Genomic DNA, 18920 nt, shown 5'->3' with positions numbered 1-18920 from the left:
TGACACCAAAATATTTATTTACAGCATATATATTAATTCTTTTCACTTTATTAATGTACTTTCCCCCTTTAAAAGCTACACAGATTAAAAATGTCCAAGTCTGTTAAGAGGAGAAAACATTCTCAGAATAAATAAGAAACAAGAAAGGAAGTCAGCTATAGTACACCATCTGCTTCCATAGTCCTCGTGTAAAATATGTTCCAGTTAATAGAGAGTACATTTGCAATAACATGTTGACACTATACACTCTCGTCTGCTTACATACTAAACAAATACCATGTTGGCATGAAGAGAGACATATGTTCAAAAAAGGAAGAGCCATTTGTCCCAGCGTCATCTGAATTTACACAGGAAAGAGCCACCTCCTCAGCCGAATTAAATCCCTAGAACCCCTTTGCTTTTGAAGAAAACCAGTCACCTACTGTCTCCCAAACAAACATAGCAACAAGCACTCCAGTTCTAGAGATCTATACTGTATTTTGGTTTGTGTACATGACTATAGTATCTCCGAGCATAGCTTCACCAACCAGACACGTCCTAGCCTGTGAACTGGTATGTGAGTCTGTCCTCCAGAATCACCAGCCACTACACACAAGGTTTTAGAGAAATTCACCCAAACAACCAGTTTCTTTTCTTCACCCTTCACAAATTTCGTTCCTGAAGTGCCTGGTCTGAAATCAACAATCTGAAGACACCTGAAGCTTCCCAGGATCAACACTTGGCCAAAACATTGCTGGAGGTCAGCAGTCAGCCGCTAGCTTGCAAAGGAGATGACCTTCCATAGGATTTCTTCTCCCCTGCAGGGTGTTCATATGGAAAGTTCTTGCACAAAAACAGCAGGTCCGTGTATTCCAAAGCAGACTGAAAATCACTTTAGTTTCAAATTGGAAGCTTAGAGACCCTTTTGGTTAGGTTGTAGAGCACTTTAAATATGCCAATTACTACGTAAGTGCCAAGTATTGGAAAACTACTCATTCGACCAAGAACAGATGCTAGAAGCCAGCTCTTCCAGGCTAAGCACGGGACTATGTTGGCATGGCCTCGCATTTAGAAATACCAGATGTGTTCACATGCACAGCCAGCCTTGCACAGTAATGCAAACAGTGTACGCTAATACTTTCTGTACCCAATTCAGAGACTTGCATGGACTGCATGCCTTGAAAACAGGATTCCAGACAAGAGGGTTAGCAAATGGATTCTTACTCAGAATATTTGTTATTTTATTAAATATGCCTGCTTACAGCTGGCATCTTATCCTGAATTTCAGCAAGCATTAAAACTAAGTAACATTTCATTAGTGTTTAGTTTCCTACTGAGAGTTCAACATATATTTTTAAATATAAGGCAGTTCTTTAATTTTTGTTTTGTTTTTAGAACACACATTGAATAGTTCCAGGTTTTCTCTACTCTCAACATAAAGGGACAATTTTCCTGGTACCTCCAAACTTTGGGATAGAATTAACATGCTTAATTTTTTCCAGTAGGAAATTTATCTCAAGTAAAGTGGCAAGGCTTGATTCTCCTTTCACATGGATGCAGACCAAAAGCAATTCCACTACAGAGAATGAAAAAGTCCTGAAAAACTGAATCGCTCCACAGGGTTTGTAAATTTTGGGTTTCATCCACGGAACTCAACTTGAAAGGTTCTGAGCACGCCAGCACGCCATGTCCAGAAACACATATTAACTTACGCTTAACCTAAATTCCAATAAGCTGAAGCCCATTGTAGCCTATCAAAGCTAAACACCCAGCAAATCACAGCCTAAAGCCCACAGGAGAAGGGGTCAATCTTCTGCTGCTATAGATCTACAGAAACCAAGTCTCCCACTATTTCCCAAGTGGTTCAATCATCAGTAAATTTAAATTAATTTGAAAACAAGAAACCTAGATCAATGTGACTTTGCTTCCCACAACCCTAGGAACTCCACAGTGTTTTACTATTTCCTTGTGATTGACAGAAGGCTACTAGCATAGAGCTTAAGTCTTATTTAATAAAATTTGTTAGCACAGAGCAGCCTATCTAATTTTTGGTTTGTATTTAAATAGTGATTTCTCTATGTATGTAGTAGTTTAGCACTCAAAGTGGCATTTGTTCCATAAGCTAAAAAGCTGTCAGTTGGACAATTACGTATCAACTTTACAAGTAATCCAGAACCAGCTTTTAACCAGGGTTAAAAAGCATTTCAAATACAACATGCTGGTATTATTTCTGTTCAGAAACTGAGTAAGAGAGAAGAACCAAATGCTCAGAAATCAAAATTATTTTGAAGTTGTATAATCAAAAAAATATGTTACTAATTCATTTGAGGATGGGTATTAGAATACAAAGTAAAGACTCACCCTAGAAATACACTGTGGAGGACAACACAGGAAGGTCAAAGCTCTTCTGGATTTTTGACAGTATTAGCGGAAATCAGTTTTGTTTGGCAGGGATCTGTAAAAACTTGGACATTTCATCTTCCCCAATCACTGTAAAACTGTTCTTTAACTGAATTGGAAATAGTTCAAAATATGATTCAAGGTGACCTATAGAAGTACACAGGATATTCTGGCCAAGGTTAAAACAAAACAAAAAATCTATCCCACTTCAAAAACCTACAGAAGAGTCTCCTCTTAATATCTAGGATACTGTAAGTTGCTCCAGGCAGACTGTTCTCCATGCCCAAATGAATGGCTATTAGCTCTTGAGCTCAAAGGAACTTGCAAGTCAGGACACATATAAAGCTGTTTTGCTAATATTCAAATAGTCTGAATCAAATAACCCTCTAGGATAGGGCCTTGAGGACTTATTTGACTTTTTCATTTCAACAATGAATCCAGCTGTGTGCATAAGTGAGGCCCACAGGTTTTACAAACCAGCCAGATATAGTAAGACACTACCTAATAAAAACTGATACTAATAACAAAACAAATCTCTGGCCAAGGCTGAAAAAACTTTGATGCTTGGAGGTTTTGGCAACTATTGCATTTTTTTGTTTGTTTGTTTTTAAACTAGTTTTGTAGTAACAAATAGTAACACTATTCTTAGCAAGATTGGCCATAAAAAAAACCCAGCCTGTATGAAATGCAACCACACTAAATAGGTACAGTTATAAAACAGCATTACAGCTCTTTACATCTGCACTATAATGTTCAGCATTATAAGAAGACCATGCTCTTATGAAGCCCAGGCAGCCAGCTGCTTCATTTCATCTTCATCCTCTGCTCTCTTCCTGGTCGATGCTGCAGAGAAAGAGAGATTAACAATAACCACCAACTAAAGTAACAGTCAGAACCATTTTATTTGTTAGCATGAGGACTTGCACAGTGCTTTTCAGTTTGAAGATCTCTGATCAATTTACTGAGTAGCAAGCTAAACAAAGGTAACGCAGTAATGAAGCTGATGAGAGATGTGACTATTTTGCCCCACCATTATCTCACCATATAACCCTGAGGTTAACAATATAGGTCTGATGTAACTCCTATTTAACAACTCCCACAGAAAATACCTTTTAATCTCTAAAAGCTGTCAGAGAGAGCAAGCATCCACAGAATGCTGCCAGTTCTCTCACTGCCACTTGAGCAGGCACAAGTGACCTACCCCTGGCCAGCTGTGCATCCTGCTACCTTTCCAAATAGTGCTCAAGGGTTCTGCATGTGCAGGTCCAGTCTCCAAACAGACTCACCCCATTTTAATGACAGCAGTCATCTATTAAAGGGGAGAGAGAAATTCCTGAACTTATCTTTGCTCACGTGACATCAGTTAACTGCTGTGGTCACAGCAGCAGCAATTCCCAGCTCTGTACCAGGTCCCACACACACTTCGTCTCTCCTTTTTCTACCCAAATCTCCCATCACACATCTTTCACATTCGCTGAACTAAAACCTCACCCAAATAGTCTTCATTCACTGACCTACAAACTACATGACCTACAGCCCAGGTTCAACCTCAGGCTGACTCCATGTGTGGGCTGTGCACGTCAGGATCTGCATTCCTCCAAATATAAGTGGAACACTGTTACTGGATGCAATACCCTTCTGTGTACATTTACAGCACCAGCTGGCTCCTGCCTGTGGCAGCCATACAGCCAGGAGCCACAGTCTTGAGAGGGGCTGCAGCTACCACCTCTAGGGACTAAAGGTGGGAAGAAGACACGGGAGACCAGGGGTCCAGTCCCTACTCTAGAAGCAAGTGCCACTGGTTTACTATGCAGCTGGGGAAGGTCACTATGCCTTGCTCCATCTCTTTCCCCATCTCTAATATCTGGAGGGTAACTCGCATCTCCCATTAGAAGCATTATAGAACCATTAACTGTTGTTCTTATTTTGCCATTGCTGCGTAACAGTAAGCATCCAGTTTCATAAAAGATAAGCCAGTTTTGCAGAAGCCTTAAACTGTATTAATGTAACCAGCTAATTTTGCCTGAAGCAGTCATACAGATAGATGAAGTAGCAAATTAAGATAGTGAGAAGCACATGAAGATGGCCTGGGTTTAATAAAAAAGTCAGCTGGCACAGCTGGATCTGGAAGAGGATGTATGAACAAGCCATAAATGCCTAGACTGCAATTTGCACTGGGTTCTCCTAAACGCATTTTTTTACTAGCTATTCTGCAATTGACTCTAGTAAATGAGGCAACAATCCCAGACTGAACATTTTAAACTGCTTCTCAGTGGTTTAAGTGCTGTCTGCCAAAACACATGAGAGTCTCTGAGCTGAGCTGGTCTAGGTAACCTGTTCTGCAGCAGAATGCACCATAAACAACCTGTGCCACATGTGTGCTACCCTTGCCACCAAATATTTATACTCTTTTACCAGCATTAGTACACAGCAAGTCTTTCAGCTGATAGAGGACAACGGGAACATGGTAAAAGGTACAGTTAAAAGTTGGCTGTCTCTGGCTTAATTCAACATGAACAGGGCAGAACTACAGAAAAATAAGACTACCACTTAATGCCAGGAATAAGTCTGTTCTGTGGAAGGAAAGCAAAGGAATGACAGTATTTCTTTAAATGTGTACTTCCTGCTGCATCCTTCATTTCTAATTAAAATACCAGTGGCAAATATCAAACCACTACCCTACAAAGCTGAATCTTTGTGACGCAAACATTATGAATCTAGGTCAGACTCTAATTAAAAAAGACTAAGGATTTAATTGCCAAAAAGAGAAAAAAGGTCTTCCCATTCCTCAGTGATCTCACTACATTTCAGCAGAAGATGCATTATCATATGTGCAAAGTCAAGTTCCCTGAGTTTGCCTCCCCAAATCTACATAGAATTTGATCCTAAATGCTTTCATACAGCAAACCAGAATTCCACTCTGTTTCTTCTGATAAAGAGATACAAAAATAAGAAAATGAACCTATAATACTTTAAAGGTTAAAACACAGTTAAATACATATCTGGAGCTCCCTCTTCCTCTCCTCCTGCTCAAGCATGCCTTAATCATGAGAAAAGTAAAATGGCAAGCAAGCAATTTACCAGGGCGAGAAGGCAGCGATGTGGATGGAACACTTGGCAGTCTGACATCTCTCATTCCCTTGTTTAATTCTTCTTGCTCCAGTTCTTCTAATTCTGCCATCAACTCATCCTAAATTCAAGGAAAACATTATTTGCAAATTCATTGTTCTGACAGTGATTTCAGGCAAGGGCACATTTCACAACCATGAAGCAAAGCACTACTGAAAAAACAGTTTACACCTGAAAACAAATACCAAAAGCAGCATATCACAAGTGTAATTTTTACTAAGTGTGGGCAATAACAATAAACCTTAACTGAAAGTTGAAAGGACAATGGAAGTCAGAAACAGGACAAGGAATAAAATTAGAAAGAAAACCGATAGCATTGTAGTACTTGTCAAAAAGGCAAACGGGGGGGGGGGGGGGGGGGGGGGGGAATGTCCCTCTGCTTTGCTCAGGTTTGTTCCAAATCTAGAGCCTGTACTCCTTAATGGATTCTAATTTTAATGTGCAATTTCTCCCATTTTAAAAAGCAAACAGCTTCCACTGGTTATAAGGTAGAATATCATTACACATTATGCTTTTGCCCTATCACACAAGTCCAGGATGATATATGATTTCAGCACTGGAATCAGAGCTGTCCTCCCGGATCTTGTTATTTACTCTTGAAGCACATAACACTCTTGGGCTTTTAGCTGCAGAAGCTGATTTGGACAGATGATCTAATCCACTTGTATAATACTAAAAATAAAAAGGCTACACACTTAAAAAAAAGCTGAAATTCTTTGGCTGGAGTTTCCCAGAGAAAGGGAGCTAAATATTACATATTCATAGAGAAATGGACACTTGCCACGTTGATAAAATGGTTTAAAAAGAAACAATGAGCAAAAGTGGCTGGGGAAAAAGCAGCTGCAGCAAAGTGAGATCTACTAGGTATTGAAATAGGCTTTGCCTACACATTTATACCTTGCTTATCACCAATGTGGAAATTAAAACGATAATTACATAACCATCACAGGCCTTCCTAGACTTACTGTCCTGGTTTCAGCTGGGATAGAGTTAACTGTCTTCCTAGTAGCTGGTACAGTGCTATGTTTTGAGTTCAGTATGTGAAGAATGTTGATAACACTGATGTTTTCAGTTGCTTAGTAGTGTTTAGACTATAGTCAAGGATTTTTCAGCTTCTCATGCCCAGCCAGAGCACCTGACCCAAACTGGCCAACGGTGTATTCCATACCATGTGACGTCCCATCTAGTTTAGGAACTGGGAAGGGGGGGGCAGGGATTTGGCCGCTGGGGGACTTGCTGGGTGTCGGTCGGCGGGTGGTGAGCAATTGCCCTGCGCATCATTTGTACATTTCAATCCTTTTATTATTACTGCTGTCATTTTATTAGTGTTATCATTATCATTATTAGTTTCTTCTTTTCTGCTCTATTAAACCGTTCTTATCTCAACCCAGGAGTTTTACTTCTTTTCCTGATTTTCTCCCCCATCCCACTAGGTGGGGGGGAGTGAGTGAGCGGCTGCGTGGTGCTTAGTTGCTGGCTGGGGTTAAACCACGACACTTACTTTCTCATGTTTTTATATTTTTAAGGCCAAAAAAAGACTACAGTTTGCCTACCTGACCTAGTTCACAGTACAAATACTACGATATCATCTAAAAACTTCAGCACCAGGTCTACACCTGATGATATTCAATTGACAGCTGATCTTTCAAAGAAATGTGCAAGTTGGGGCCTCATGTCTAACTTAGGCATTTAGCTGAGGTACAACTGTGTCTTTAAGTGCCTCAGTCAGTGGTGTGAATACAAGCTTCTTACAAAGTTAGTATCTAAGTTTTTGTAAAGTCAACTGGTATTTTCTGGGAAACAAGACCTCTAGATGGTCATCTAACACTCCCACACACCAAATTAGTCCTTACCAACCTGTGCTGAACAAGTAAACAATTAAGAGGTGTGTCAGTCACAACAGGGTCTTAAAAAAAAAAAGTGAAGGAAACTGATCATGACCCCTACACTTTTAACATAATAGTGTAATGCCTAGAACATTTGCTCTTGAAGTGGGAGACCCAACTTTCAAGTTCTTCTAATCCTCAAGCATGGATTTACCTTGTTTCCTGACAACTCAGACATTGCTCTACAACTAGGCTGTGGAGTACTGCAACAGCAATAACAAATGCCCTTTCTCATTTTGAACCTAGGCCAAAAAGATTGCAGAGGTGAACTCCCAGGTTCCAGGCTTTGTCCACTGAAATGTGCGTATTTTGCATTTGATTATCAGAAACAGCCCAGGCAAGGGTTGCCCCTCCCAGCAAGCATCCTACTCAGGTGGGACAAGCTTTTTTGCATTCTTCATGACATACACTGTGTCAACCCAGGGAGAAAGTACCCTTATGTTTTTGTGTCTATCTGGAGCAGTAGAAATTACATGCTTTCATGATCTCTTTAAACCTATGGCACACATGTGAAGAGGCAATCGAAGCGTGCAGTCAAAATGTCCTTCAAAAAAATAAAATTAAATATCATCCTCCAACACAAATCACCTCATAACCCAGCAATTAAATCATTGATTCTAGCACTCTTAAACTAAGTGGCCTGCAAACCAGGTTTCCCCATTACTGGACAAGTGCTATAAGTATTAGGCTCCTATGCAAAAAGCAGGTGCTGGTACAATGATGCCCCATGTGACAGTGGCTTGTTTTCCCAGAACAGAAAACACGCCCATCAACTTAGACTAGTACCTCCTTAGGAACTTCCAGGTCAATCTACAACATGCTTACTAAGTCTAGACTCCTAAAATTTAAGCACTGATGAAAAGTAAGTGACACGGTATAGGTGTTTGGGATGGCAGTATGTTTTTCAGTTGTTTGAAGCCCAGTTTCTACAGGCCAAATCCCATTTCTCGTGCCGGTACCGATTGAATGTTTCTTGAAAAGTCTATTTACACTCAAAAGTGGAAAAACAAAATACAAAGAATCATTACCGTTTTCAACAAATTATAACTGTTAAATGAAACCTCCCCTCTCACCCCCAATCAAGCAAATATGATATAGCATATGTATTTTTCTTTGTTGTCCATTTTGGCACATAGGAATGAATTAGTTGGGGAGAATGTGAACCATTTGATTCTTTAGGGCATTCTTTAAACGATCCCTAGTGCTTGGTCATTTTAAAACGTAGTTAAAAACCAAAACCAAACTGGTTGTGATCCTGAGCCTGATCCCCAGTTCTGCATTCCACAGACTGCAGGAATTTTGAGTATACCTGACCCCTGAGTCCTCAGCCATGGCTGGATCAGAAGTAATGTCCTGCTTAGATACACAAAATCAATTCCAGTGACACTGCATGAAAGCTACTGCACCAAATTTTCAGGTGGTCTTAAATGCCTTGTGGGGGTTTCAGAAGAAAAGCACTCAAGGAAGAAACCTTATTACCTCCAACAGGAATTACTTCTACTTAATAGATCTACTTCTGTAGAAAATCTGGAAAACAGGGAGAGGACCTGCACCTCCAAGGACCAAAAAAGAACTTAAAAAACCGGTCCAAATATTCAGAATTGTGAACAGCAGCCAGTTCATAGCTTAGGAACATGTTAGTCAAACGGATGTCTATTTGGAGCACAAAAAATTATATGTTTCAGTGTCCACTTGGAGCAGTACAAATTACATGTTTTAGTGGCCTCCTCCTTCCATGGTACAAATAAGAATAACAACTACAGGAGTGCAGTTAAAAATTGTCTTTTTAAAAATGTATATATAAATAAAAATATTTCTGTATTTTACATATATAGATTTTAATTATATTATATATATTATTAATTTGATTTATTTTATATACGCGCACATGTGTGTGTATATATAAAATAATAAAATGTCCTAGATAGGGTAAACTAGGATCAAGGAATTTCACATGCACACCTTTTGAGAAACAAACCACTGGAACAAACCACTGCACAACAAAGTAACTATGCAGTCATTGAACAGCTAAAACTCATAGGCTTTACTGAAGTACTAACCTCATCAAACTCATCAGCAAAGGCCGCTCGGTTTGAAATAGCATCTGAAATTTCCTGGGCAACATCTTGCTGTTCAGTGATATCTTGCATCAAATCATCAATTTTGTTCAAGTCCCTGGCAAGATAACATGGAAAAAATTTTTAAAGATACATCATTCAAATGCTACAGAAGAGACTCAGAGAGACTTGAACAGACCCTATTTTCTTTTTCTGTCCATGGCTGTATAAACAGCAGAACTCACAGGGAATAATTTCCCTCACATACACCTTAATGTTTCTTGGCAAGCTTCTGTGTGTTTTAGCCAGTCCAATTTCTTCCACTTTGGGATTATAACAAAAGTCAAACTGCAGCCATCTGTGTCTCTCTCCCTCTCTGGGCTTCTCAAACCTTTAGCAGCCAACAGTCACATTCCCTGGGCAGATATCATCTCCTTCCCGAAGCGAGCATCTTTATAGATGGATCTTTTTTGATGTTAAGCTTTCACCAGAACTGGGGGAACTTAACACAACTATACCCCATTTAAAAGCTTCCCCTTATTGTTAACTTCATTATTGTTTCAGTTCCTGTTTACTTCTCCCAGAACAACCTTTCTGATTTAACTCTGTTTATTCAGGCAGGAAAATGCCTCATGAAACAATATAGGACATATAAAAATATTACATGCACAAAAAAATTACCCTTTCTTTTATTCAGGTCTAATGAATACTTTGAATCGCACAGTCTAGCTTATGGACTTTGAGGAGTCCACTTAATTTCTTCAACTAAGTTTTCTTCTGGAAAAATCAAGGGCAGAGGCCAGTCTCTACTGCCAAGGCAGACTTAAATAACCAGGTACCACACAGATCCTCCCTAGTTAGCTGGACTTCCTTCTAGACTTGCTGTTAAGAAAAGATATTTTTCTGCCAAACATAACATTACAGCACCAGTAGCATTCCTGACATTAAATGCCTGAACCCAAAATGAAGTCAAAACTGCCTGACTTGATACAATCGGCTGTGGCGAAATAGTTTGAAAGTGGTTAGTAAGCTCAACTTGAAAGCTATTAGAAAGCACTTACATATTTTCATGCACTTTTTTCATAGCTTGTGCAGCATAACCCATATTCTTGAGCACTTCTGTGTTGGTGTGGGAATTTTCCAGTGCCTCTCTCTGGAACTCAATGGTCGACAGCGTCCCATCAATTTGACTCAACTGTTTCTCATATCTCTTTTTTCTCTTCAGTGCTTGTAAGGCAGCTGGAAAGCAGAGGCAAAGTGCACTGTGTTTTTATATAGCAAAATGCAAGGATAAGTAGTTCAGCACCAAGCCAACCTGCAGAATTCGTAATTCTCACTCTCCTACCTTACTAGTAGGAAGACAAACTTTGACCACACCAGTTCAGCAGCCTGTTTATCACCAACATGCTGTTGCATGAACATGCTGGGAAGCCTCTTTTAGATTAACTCCTTTTAGCACCACAGGGAAGAGCAGCTTCTTCCTCCACTGCGGGAGATCTTGAACTCCATCCTGTGCACACAGGCAAAGCAGGGAAGGTGGGGAGGAAAAAGAAAAATGTCAGAGAGAAGTCAGAAAGGAGGAAACAGGGGAAAGAAAGAAAAGAAGAGGTTGCAATACATCAGTAAAAACTAAGGAAGACAGAGTAAGAAGATCTGTCATGATAACCAATGCTCCACCAATGCTGCTCTCTAAACTTTGTTGCAGCAGCAGAAACTGTCAAGTGCAATGGAAAGCCCAAATGCCCTAACCAAGCAGGTGGGTTAGATCAAAGGAGGACTCACATTTCTCTGGCTTTCAGCTGCATCTATTTTTTACAATCACTCAGGAGCATGATCTTTAAACCTTAGAACTTGAAAACATATAGAACTTTGTAGACACAGCCACAGTCAAATCCAGCTACTCCCCATTATCTTTGTAAATCCTTGCGATTAGTCTTTTATATTTGCTAAGTTATGAGCAGCATACTTTGCCCAGAGTAAATCATTACCAGAATAAATGCACATGACAAGCAGGAGGAGAAAAGGGCTTTATCTTGGCCTCGGGGTGTGGAACACACAATCTTGCCACAAGCATTTCCTGACCACTGTCCTTTCCAAACTACACATGTGCCAGGCAAGAAAAACACCAAACAAAACTAAGAGACTAAGTTAACCCATTGCTTTTTCAATGCTATTAATAGGTGTGTCCTTTCCCTTGCATCTTACATTTAAACTTTCAAATCAGGGTCAGAGCCAGCAAGCAACAGCAGCACTGCAGGCCCCCAAACTCAACCAACAGCAGCACTTACTGTTGCTGTCCTATTCAAATAATTGCCTACCTGCAGTAACACTGAACCTTGACATTGGAGTACACAACTTGTCAAATGCAGTCAGGATTACTCCAAGGAGGTGGCATAGATTTTTGGTAACGACATACTAAAAAATTTAGTGTTTTCTTGACAAATGCTTGAATCAACATGGTCAAAATCAGTCATCATTAGCTGCACAAGCACAAGCATTCACACTGGCTAATACACACAATGCCTTCTAGCACCTGCAGTAAAATGTTCCAGGACAGCAAACCACAACCACAACAGATTAATCAGTATTCAAATGCAAGATTTTTCCCAGGTTTTGGGGGATTGTCTGAAAATCATGCATATTCTGAAAGAGATGCATGAACACCAGATGATGTCATGCAAATGGCAAATGTGAGAATTGTAAAATTCTCATTGGCAATTCCAAAATACATCAGTTTGACTTAATCCCAAATAATCTTTTTACCTACTTATTACTTCTTTACTTATTTATGCTTATCATTGGTAGTGTTAGGACACCAGCCACTTCCTTCCTTAGCTTCAGTTGAATCAAAATTTGATCCTGGATTCTTAGGTTTGGAAGCCAGAGATTCCAGCTAAATTTAATGGTCTGAAACTGCATAACACCGGCTGTGCCAGAGAGGACTCTAAAGCCCTGTGGACTGAGGAGCACTAACTAGCTGATGCAGAAAGGCTTCAACTGGAGTAAGCAGCTACCACAGGGCAGTATTTCCAGTCGGTGCTTTTCAGAAATGGGACTCTGTAATGGTGCTGTTATTATTGGCTGCTCAGAGAGAAAATGGATTTCCTCAGTTACACACAAAGCAGTTGTTTTCAAAATCCTGAAGGTTCCTGTATTAACATTTAATTAAACCACACCCAAATTAAGAAACCACAGAAGCAGCTAAACTCTGTGTGACTTCACCTATTCGTAAACAGCTTTTCCTCGTTATTGTAGTGCAACATATCATCTTTATTAATTCTCTTTAGTTTTACCAATGACTTACAGAACAAAGCACTTCATAGGAAATCAATTCACACTCCTTCCTTATCAACCAAGGCTTAATAAATTCCCACATCACACCACATGACTTCTCATTTATATTAAACGCATGTCCTTAATTGCACAGTGTTTTGTTTTAGTAGCTCCTATAGCTATGATCTGAGAATCTCCTTGCTATTTGAAATCTATTTTTGTTTTACACATTATCATGAACTTTTAAGTGCTTTTCTACTGCACATACAAGCATTTTAAAATTGTGTGCAAGTCTTACAAGAAGATTGAAATGCTTCACAGAAATGCTACTGAATTATAATAACCAAACTGAAGAAGAACATATCTATCAAAAAAATAAAGAAATTGAGCAAAGAACATAAACTTACTTCACTGAAGGTCTAAGAATGGCACTGAAAAAGGCTGTTGCTCATTCCAAAGATTTCAAAGAAGGAAGACAGCCCAGGGAGGAAGAGTCTAAGCAGGGGTAGAGTCTGAGGAAGCAAGTGCAATTAATACCATTTCAACCAGGAAGAGGTGGAGGTCTTCTCCAGGAAAAAAGCGATCTCATATACTGTTTCTGTTGTGCTCCAAAGAAGCCAGTTCAACTCCTGCATTTCATAATAAAGTGGTTAGCAGTTGGCTGGGTTTTAGCATGTTTCTTGTGCTCTACTTCTGAGTCCAGCAAGCAGGATACAGCTCAGATTAGGAACCACTGCTTTTAATCTGAGTGTTTATTTTATTTTCAAGGTAAGTGGCTGGAACAACAGTAGACTATTATGTCAGCTTAACTATGCATATTAAAGAACTACTGTTATTAACAGACAGAAGGACATTTTTCCAATATCACTACCATGCTGATACCTTATTAAGGAAGCAGAAATGGCCAACTGGGCAATAGTAAGCCTGGCCACACTGAATATCCAGGTTTCTAAAGGAAAGAACAAAAGTAGCGACATAGAGTTGTGCCACCCTCCTCATGGTTTCATGACAGATCAGATTGAAGAGACAGTACAGTGATAACAGCACCTTTACCTGTCAAGCCCACCACCAACACCCATCAGTACAGGAATTACCGATGATCTCATCTTCTGAAGTAGAAATAAAAGCATTGTCTAGTAATCCTTAAAATTCCCAGGGGGAAACTGGTGAAGAAGGAAAGGAGTGTTTCTTCAGAAGACATAAAACCACTGTGAAAATACTAGATTTTATTCTTGGATACAATTCACAAACCTCCCTTCACTCCTGCAAGGGACTAATGGATTACAACTTCCGATCTCCCTTACACCAGGGACAACCAAAAGAAATGCTGCTGGAGGCCATAAAAATCATACCAACCTAAGTAAACTCATTATCAGCATTCATAATCCTTAAAACCTTGTAGGGGAAGCCACATACAGTTACAACTGAGGGGCTAATTCAAGAACAATAACGCACTTGACTTATTATAATCATTCCACTTCATGGCAAGACATTTGAAATGATCATGAAGATCAGAGAATACCTCTAACTCACAAAACAGACACACTAAAGGCTTCCTCCTGTCTCCCCACCAGAAACCCTCAGTCCCAAACTGTCATACACCCTGTCATAGGTATGACAGCCCTGTCCACATTAACACACAACATTGTTGTTTGGTTTCAACAGCATTCTGGTTACAACTAAGTCACTGAAAAGGAATGCTACACAGCTACGTAAACTCTGCCCAAACGTACCACACAACATGTTTAGCAGCATCTACCTGTAAAAGCCTACCTGTTATTCCAACTTACTATATACGTTTTGTCCTCAGTAGTACTAGGTGGCCCTTTATGGTTAAGATTTAATCCTATTCTGGATTTAAAAAAAAAAAAAAAAAAGCAGCTATGGCTTCTTTTAACAATTCTTTTCATTTAGCCATTTTTTAGGATCTGTGAAAGATTGCAGGCTGAAACAACACTCATTCACACGTATGTTACTTGCACAGGCACAGTTCAGAGAACACATTTCTTTTTAAACAGAGTTCTCAAATACTCAGTATTACTTTCTGTCCTTTAAATTTTCCTGTATGACCTTCAAAATATTGAAGATGAATGGCCAGCTCACAGATGGAGTTGGCAGCTGTGTACTGGCTGAAACTGAGATACCCCAAAAATACAGCAAGAGATATAAAAAAAAAATCTTGACTTTGTATCTGGAATGGGGAGAGATTAAAAGGCAGTGCTAACCATGAAAAGAAATACTGCTTATCATGACATGACCTCTGCAGGAGGGATTCTAACACACATCGGTGTTCTGAAAACCCACAAGTGGTCCAGCTACAGTAAGATATTAATGGGAAATGCTGGAAATGTATCACCCCAGAAGCACAGATGATTTCAGATTAGGTACAGGAACTGCAGAGATACTCAATTCACAAAGGAGAAGCCAAAAATATTTAAGTGATGTTTCACATCTATTTGCATAGCTAACGTGTTACGGCTTTTAAATCAAGTTAAGCTTACTGATGCCACGTGAACCCATCCAAGAATCATCTGAACTTGTGAAAAATTGCTGATGCTTGAATCTGCTCTCTCTTCTGTCAGTAGAACTGACTCAAACTCACATGCCTAAAAATCAATGAGATCACGCTAATTTGGTGCATTTTCTATAGATTTTCTGTCTAGATACATCTTGCTCTAGTCTGACACTCCCATTTTAGTTTCCATAGGCTTCTCCACAGAAGCAATTAAGAAAAAACATTAAAAATTACCTGCAAGGTCCCTTTGAAACATTCACTTAAACAAGGCAATGTAGATTAAAACTTTTCTTCTCTCATTTGTGTGTATGTTTACATAATGCTACAATAGATGCTGGTTAGCGCAGGTTCCCTCTGAACTATACAGTACAGTATACCAGCTAATACGCTGTTATATGTATATCAACAGCAATTAAACTGTAAAACAACTGACATATCAAATGAAGGGGTATTATTGGGGATTTAAGTTCACTCACTAGCCCACAAAATTCAAGCACTTTGGCACACCAAGGTTAGTTTCTCATTTCTCCTCTGACTGTAGTTACACTATCCTGTTTTGGCTTTAGAACCGGTTTTGGCATGAAAAAACGCCCACTCTGCACTTCTTGCCCTACTCCTGTCTCCTTACTGTCCTTAACTGTAGGTCCCTGAGCAAACGACAAGATAAAACAGAGTTATTCTTAACCACGACCAGCTCAACAATCCAGTTTGCAGCCTGGCTCCACAAAGAATTGCATAGATAAAAAACTCAGGGAATTGCATACTGAGCACAGCAGTGGAAACAAAGATGTGGGAGAAAAGCTTCATTTGTCAAACGCTGCATGCCTGAAGCACAAGGCCAACAAACACCTGAAACCAGCATCAACCGGCCGAGTTAAAGGAGAAGCAGATCCACCTTCTCGCAACAAGTACTCATTCCTGCCTGTGCACCGCCCTCTGCTTCACAGGTGCCCGAGCACTCGTGCAGCTGCCGAGTCAACTGGAGAAGTGGAACTTAACCTACACTGGGTAAAAAACATAACCCAGCCAAAGAAAACCCATGATGTTTGACAGCTGCATCCAGCTTTCTTGAAACACACCCTTCAGGGAGCTCTGCCAAGGAAAGGAAGGGAGCAGTATGAAGGCAGGAGCAAGGCAGGAATCATTGCTTCTTCCTGCAACCATGCCAGCTCAAAGTCCAGGCTTGGGATGAACTTCCAGGAGCTGGCCTGTTTTCTTGCATCAGCCCTGCCACTCGGGCATTTGCACAATGAACCCAGCCCCAGGAGTGATCTGGTCGCTGTGTCCCACAGCAAATTAGTTTTCAGCTGGATCACCTTCCTGAACCACGTCACTGTGCCAGCACACAGGTGCCAGTACCTGCACAAGGGGACAAGACAGACACTCGGGGGAGTAGAAAGTGTGGGACCGGGACAACCCTGGCAGCTCCCGTGCTGCAGAGCAACAGACTCAGCTGCGCTGCCGAACTGGCTTTACTCCCTCTGACTGTTTCAGCCTTCAAATCTGTCCCATCTTGACCCATGGTTTTAAATCCTTTCTAACTAAAAGTTAGTTTAGCTACTCTGCCTTTTGCTAATAACTATTAAATGCTAAAGTATTACAAATACGTTGAAGGGCTAACCAACGCACCTTTAATGTGCGGCTCCTCACAAGTTCTAAGTTACATGGCATTAATTTTTTACATTACCAAGCAACAGAAAGAGCAGATGAAAGAGCTACTTTCTCGTTATGTCACAAATCTTTGAAATGTTTTTCTTCTGTTTTGAAGTATTTAAAGAAAGATAAAGCTCAGAGTAGACAAACAGGACTCCAGGTGACTTTAGGAAGTAATTAACTTGTTTCTCAAAGGCCTGTATATCCCCCAAGACATTGGCTACCACCATTTGCTTCCCAGAGATGACAACATCGGTACAAGCAGGATCCAGACCTTATTATCCCTTAGTACCCTCTCCTTTGCAGCTAACAGCAGCCCCGACCAATGGTCACTAATGCTCTGAACTCTAATTCATTTTTTAGTGGTATCACGTACTTCCTATGTGATTTGAGGCGAATCACTTTGCTCCTCCTCTTCTCCAACCCTCATAGCTGGGATAATGTGAATGCATCCATGAATAGCCAGGAGATCCTCGCACGCTTCAGCTCCTTTGCTATCTGCACAACCAGTGCTCAACACCCAAGCTGTTCCCACGTTGAACAGTAGTACTTTGCGCAACGTGCACCCAGCCGATACCCACACCGACTGCGGTGCAAAGGGCAAACAGGAGTATCACACAGGAAACCACAGACAGCAAATGAGCGAGGAAGACGGCATCCTATTACCAGACCACCACAATGAATCCACCACGCATTAAACCCCAACAGATGCCAAAGACCCAAAGCCACCACCCTGTCCCACCCGGCCTGCGCACACCGCTCGGAGTCCACTGCTGAACCACGGAACGCGCTGCGCAGCCCACAGACGCGGCCCAGCAACAGCCCCTGCGAGTCCGCCCTCTCCTCAGCGGAGCCCCGCACCTAGAGGCCTTCGAAGCCTGGGGTTCAAAGCCTCGCAAGCCACCCAAGCAGCCGCCGCCGGCCCGGCAGGGCGCGGCCGGCCTTCCCCGGCGGCGGGCGGAGGGCAGCGGGGCCCGGCACGGCCCCGGCCGGCGAGGACTCACCTCGCTTGTTCTTGGTGCCGTGCTGCCGGGCTGCCGCCAGCTCCCGCTCGATCCTCGTCTCCAGGTACTCCTGCTTCTTGCTGAGCATCTCCTCCGTCTCCCGCAGCCGGGCCAGCGCCTCCTGCGGCGACGGCCCCCCGCGGCCCTTGGAGGCGGCCGAGCCGCCCCCCTTGAAGAACTTGGAAATCTTGCTCATGGCGGCGGCGGCGGCGGCCCCGGCCCGGCACCCGCCGACGGAACGGTCTGACCGGCCCGGCGCGGCCCGCAGGAGCCGCCGCCCCGCCCGGCACACGCCGTGACGGCACTTCCTGGGCCCGCGGGCGGCGGCACCGCACCTGGCGGCGGGGCGGGGCGGGCCCGGCGCCGGGGAGCTCGGCGGGGCGGCCCGCGGGAGTAGAGGGCAGAGCCCCGGGCGGGGCGGAGGAGGAGCGGCGCAGGCGGCCGCGTAGTGCGTGGCTCCCCCCGCTGTCCTCCGGTCTCACGCCGGCGGCAGGTGCGCTTGGGAGGCCGCACAGGTGCGGGCTGCCACAGCGCCGCCGGCCGGGGCCGAGCACGCGGGTTGGGGCCGGGAAGGTAAACGCTGAGTTCTGAGGAAAGGCGGCGTTTAAAAGGACGGGTGCGTCGCGGAGGAAACCACGGCGGCACCGATGAATTAAGAGGAGCGCAAAGCCGCGTTCCCCTTCCCTCTGCCTCTTGGAACCGGCCCCGCTGTCCGGGGGGCTGGCGCAAATAACGACAAAAACAAGACGCAAAAGAAATGCTCTTTCCCCCGGTAACAGCAGCCTGATGCCTGAAGAGCACCAGCCCCGCGGCTCTGGGCTGACCGGAGGCCTGAGGCGCCGCCGAGGCGGGACGCGGCCCGCTCAGCGCAGGCTGCCCCGAGCCCGGCGGGGCGAACGCTCCTGACGGGGACCCACCGGCTCCGAGCCGGCGGGGTCCTCGCGGCCCGCCCACCCCGTCCCTCGGGCCCCGCCCACCCTGTCCCTCGGGACCCGCCCGCTGCGCCGCCGGCCACGCCCCGGGG

At 42.7% G+C, this 18920-nt stretch overlaps 1 protein-coding gene across 2 annotated transcripts; it reads right to left on the bottom strand.

Moving 5' to 3' along the window:
• On the bottom strand, nt 1-18268 carry CHMP4C (charged multivesicular body protein 4C). Of its 2 annotated transcripts, XM_075023502.1 has the most exons (6): nt 13132-15639; nt 10797-10961; nt 10513-10713; nt 9455-9569; nt 5461-5569; nt 1-3222 (listed from the first exon to the last, which is right to left on the bottom strand). In XM_075023502.1, exons 2-6 carry the CDS (start codon nt 10871-10873, stop codon nt 3158-3160), a joined length of 567 nt encoding a protein of 188 aa, XP_074879603.1. In that variant the 5' UTR covers nt 10874-10961; nt 13132-15639; the 3' UTR covers nt 1-3157. The 2 variants fall into 2 exon arrangements, with proteins under 2 accessions (XP_074879603.1, XP_074879601.1); XM_075023500.1 differs by lacking the exons at nt 10797-10961; nt 13132-15639 and adding an exon at nt 17897-18268 and having other exon boundaries at nt 10513-10690.
• Nucleotides 18269-18920: the final 652 nt, after the last annotated feature.

The sequence above is a fragment of the Buteo buteo genome, chromosome 3, assembly GCF_964188355.1.
Source record: "Buteo buteo chromosome 3, bButBut1.hap1.1, whole genome shotgun sequence".
NCBI lineage: Eukaryota > Metazoa > Chordata > Aves > Accipitriformes > Accipitridae > Buteo > Buteo buteo.
Note: the sequence above shows the minus strand (reverse complement) of the source record. Positions and strands in the feature narration are given on the sequence as shown.